This window comes from Condylura cristata, unplaced genomic scaffold (assembly GCF_000260355.1).
Source record: "Condylura cristata isolate star-nosed mole 26May11 unplaced genomic scaffold, ConCri1.0 scaffold00032, whole genome shotgun sequence".
Classification (NCBI taxonomy): domain Eukaryota; kingdom Metazoa; phylum Chordata; class Mammalia; order Eulipotyphla; family Talpidae; genus Condylura; species Condylura cristata.
Genome location: NW_004567133.1, coordinates 19,607,532 through 19,611,680, shown reverse-complemented (window position 1 = coordinate 19,611,680; position 4,149 = coordinate 19,607,532). Strand labels below are relative to the sequence as shown.

Here is a 4,149-nt window from a genome sequence, read left to right as displayed (position 1 = left end):
CGGGGGCACCTGTGGCTGCCGCCTTTGTGCCCCGGGCAAGCCTCTGCCCGCGGCCGCTCGGGACCACCGCCGGGAGTTGCCCCGCAGAGGGCGCGGGGTGCCGTCGGGGCGCTTTCGCCGCCAGTCCCGGCGTGACTCACTTTGCCCCGAAGGGCGAGGGCCGCCCGCCCGTCGTGCCAGTGGCTCCTGCTGTGGCTGTTCCCGGAGCTCCGGGCCCAGAGGCCGGAGCGGAGGAGCCGCTTAGTTTCGACGCCGGAGGTCACGCGCTCTGTGCCCGGTTAAAGCCGCCTCGGCTCCCCCGGAGACTCTGTGCTGCAGATGTTACCGCGGAAAAGGCCGGAGCAACAGCGGACGCGTCGGGCCCAAACTCCTGGCTGCCTTAAGTCCAGGGGCCATGGGGCCCAAGGCGCGAAGAGCCTGGCGAATGTAAGCCGGCGGTCAGGTGGTCAGGTGGACAGGCGTCAGGCAGGGCCTGCCGCGTGCCCCTATTCCAGGACGCAGCCGCCCCCGCTGCCTGCCGGAGACAGCCCAGCCCCTGGCAGGGCAAAGCCCAGGCCTGGCCAGGTGTCAGCCCGCGCCGCACAGAAAGTCCTGCGGCCCCTCCGCCTCTCGGCTGCGCTGGCCATGACTGCCCCTGTGTGTCACGCAAGCGCACGTGTGTCATAGTGTGCCTGTCGGCCTTGACCTCGCTTGGCCGCTGTGTGCCTCTGCCTGGAATGCAGGGACATTCCCAGGGTTAGGAGATTTGAGGGGTTGAACGTGGGTGTCCCTGTGAGCAGAGGCCCCAGGATGTAGCGAGGAGTCCTCGGGCCGAGTCAGCTGAGTGTGTCTTTGCGCTGCTGACACTAGTCAGTGACAGCCGAGAGCTGCCTGGCTGAGCCCACAGGCAGCATCTTCTCTGAGGGGCACGTCGTGAGGGGCACGTCGTCTTCCAGGTGTGCCCCGCACGTGTCCCCTGGAGCCCAGCTCTGTCCCCCCGCTCACCACAGAGGGGTCTGCAGGCCCGAGCCCAGCGAGCACTGTGGGGACTGCTCTTCCTCTGTGAGCCTCACGACCTTTGCCCAGTGACCAGTGACCGAGTGACAGGAAGGGTGTGTGCAGGGTGGGGCGTGGGGCTTTCTGAGGAAGTGTTCTGCAGCCCAGGGGGCACTTGGCCCAGGCGCTGGGCGGCTTGCCGCCGGATGGAGGCTGGCAGGCGAGGTGAGCTTAGGTGGTCAGGCCAGCCATGCCCCACAGGAGACTGCGCAGGGCGGGGCCAGCGCTTGGGCCAGTGGCTGGGAGGACAGTTTGGCTTGGGGGAGGACGGAGGACAGTCTTGCGACACTGCTTCTGGGGCCGTGTGGCCAGCAGAAGCCCGGCCGTGCACCCCTTCATGCATCTGAGAAACTGGCCTGCACAGCCCGGCCGCGCTGAGCCCCCTGGAAGGCAACAGCTTCATCTTTAGGGCTGCCCAGCACAGCACTGACCAGGCTGGCACGGCCCTGCGCCGGGAGCTCTGCCGGCCCGGCCCCCTCCAGGCCGGTGTCCCCCACTTCCGGTGGGGCTGCGGCCTCCCCTGCACACGCAGTCAGGGCTGTGCTGGCTTCCCACTCTGAGGGCACCGGTGGCTGGCCTCCGCTCGGAACCTGCCCCCACCCCGCCTGCCCCCACCCAGTCAGCAGGAGACACTGGCAGCGGAGAGCAGCAACCCTGGTGGCCCGCTGCCGCCCGGCTGGCGCTCCGGGCCGTGTGCTCAGCTCAGCGTGCGCAGAGCGGCCAGGGCGCCGCCCTCCACGAAAGGGGGCTTTCCTTTTAAAGTTTTTCAGGGTTGTCTTCAAACTTAACAAAGATTTTAATTTTTTTAAAAGATGTATTTATTTATGCACACAGAACGAGGGCACAGGCCAGAGGTGCAGGGCAGTGAGAGGCTTCACCAGGGACAGAGCGGGGAGCAGGACTGGCGGGATGAAGCACACTGCTGAGGGGGCAGCGGGCGGTCAGGAGAGGTCTGCCGCGCCCTGGGGTCACCCCCTCCGGGTGGGGATGGAACTCAAGCTGCAGTGGCTTTAGCTTCACAGCGCTGCGCCACCAGGGAGGGCCCAAACAAATATTTTTAAAACTTGATTTCACCGACGCAGAACTGCTCGCAGGAACCTGGGCAGTGTCGCCTGGTGGCTGCCTGGTGGCCTGGACACACTGGACACAGCGCCTCCCCTTGCTTCCTGCAGGCCGAGCTGGGCTTGTGGGTTATTTGGACACTGGCGCTGTTCCGGGGCGCGAGGTCTGCAGCAGGTTTATTTTGGGGCAAGTTGGGTCATCACTGCACTCACGATCTGAAGAGACGCGGGGCCTCCCGGCGGTTACAGGCTGACACACAGACGGGCTTTCGTGTGGCGCCCGTCCCCACCTGGCCTTTCTCCCCGAGCTCGCTCAGCCCGGCGCTCGCCCGGGGGCGCACCGCGTGCACAGGGCGGCAGGTGGCTGAGCTCTTAAACACCCTTTCGCCGGGAAAGCCAGCCTTGTGCCCCAGTGCTGATTTACGCCCGATTTGACCCACTTCCATTTTAATGTTGACTTAATTCTGAAGGATCCTAAGTGCACACCCAGAGAGGCAGAAGCCACCACCCCTTGAAGGGGGGAACAGGGCAGGGTGGGGGGCACTGGGGTGGGGCTCTCTCTGAGGTCCTTCAAGTCGTACCTGGAAGAGCCCCCCACCCTCGGTCACCTTGTGGGGTGTTGGCCGAGAGCTCAGTTGCATCACACCCAAACGTTCTTCTCCCTCTTGGCGCCGACCTTCACTCGGTGGTACTGTTTGCTCTGTGGCCAGCCTGCCCGCTCCCCTCAGTGCCCAGGGCCCCAGTCAGGCCGCATCCGAGGGCCCCCGCGTGAATGTGTGTGGGCGGCAGGGTGCCCTCACGGCCAGAGGGCGCTTGGCACCACGTCTGTGGCCCGCGCCAGGCCCCTTTGCCTCCCCGGCCGTGCTCCCGGCCCCTCCTCGACTCTCCCCGGGCGGCCTGTGGCGTCCTGTCCCCTCTGTCAGGCGGGCGACCTGCCCCTGCTCCGAGGGAGCCCAGAACTGCCAGGGGGCAGGCGCCAGCAAGACCCACCGGGCACGGCAAGGGGCACAGGCAGAGAAAGCCTCCGCAGCGGCCACCTTACCGTGCACATCAGAGGAGAAAGGAGGTTGGGAAGCACCACGGGGAGCAGTCGGGCCCCCTCGCCCAGACAGGCCCGGCGGGCTGGGGCGCAGTGCCGAGCACGCCGGCCAGTCCCCGCCTGGGGTGACGGCGTCCCGGGCTTCCATGCCGCCGCCCGGCAGAGGGCGCCCTCTGGGCACCTCGCACGGCCTCCACAGGCCTCGGCCCCTTCCCGGCCACTGGCCACTGCCCCCGGAGCTGCGTGCCCCGGACCTGCCCCACAGGCGCAGGGTTGCGGGGCTTCTGGACTTTCTCCACGTCCTTCTCCCTGAGCCGGCCCGGCAGGTGGTGACTGCCTGTCTGAACCCCTGCAGCGGGTGCGCCTCCCCGCCCCCCTTCCTGAGCCCCGCTGTGCCCTTCTGAGTGGCCAGGGTCAGCTGCTCCCGCCTGGACCTTGGGCCCCACGGTCTCCTGGTTCTGTGCCGAGTCTTCCTCCTGGGTAGGGGAGAAGCGAGCGCCCTGCACCGCAGCCCTGCGGCCCTGGGGGCCCTGTCCTGCCCCCAGGTGGTGGGCGGGGCGGGGGTGTGGCTGCCTGCAGGGGGGTGCCGACCACAGTTGAGGCTGCCACTCTGAGCCGGCTCCTCTGGAGCTGATGGTGGCTCCTGCGGTGGGGTGTGGGCTTGCGGGCCCCCAGGCAGGGAGGGCCCGGGACCGGCTGGCCAAGGGCAGGTGAAGGGTGCAGCGCCCTGTTGACGCCCCTGCAGGTGTGGATGACAGAGGTGGTGCCGTCCAGCGCCCTCAGCGAGGTCAGCCTGCGCCTCCTTTGCCGCGATGACATAGACACCGTGAAGCGTCTGTGCGGAGACTGGTTTCCCATCGAGTAAGCGGGCCGTGGGCGGGCGGGGCGGCGCACCTGGGGTCACCCTGGCGGCTCCCTGAGGGCAGCCCAGCCCTTTGCACCCCACTGCCTTCCTGACCACAGGGCGTGGCTGAGCGATGCCTTGAGCAGGGCCGGAGGTGGGGGGCGGGGTGG

At 68.0% G+C, this 4,149-nt stretch overlaps 1 protein-coding gene across 1 annotated transcript in view; it reads left to right on the top strand.

The window, feature by feature from the left end:
* Positions 1-4,149, top strand: part of NAA60 (N(alpha)-acetyltransferase 60, NatF catalytic subunit) — an 11,612-nt gene that overhangs the window by 4,384 nt on the left and 3,079 nt on the right. The window contains exon 3 of the mRNA XM_004692154.2: positions 3,881-3,996. Within this exon, the coding sequence (XP_004692211.1) occupies positions 3,887-3,996 (110 nt within the window). The 5' untranslated portion in view covers positions 3,881-3,886. The remainder of the gene's footprint in view (positions 1-3,880; positions 3,997-4,149) is intronic.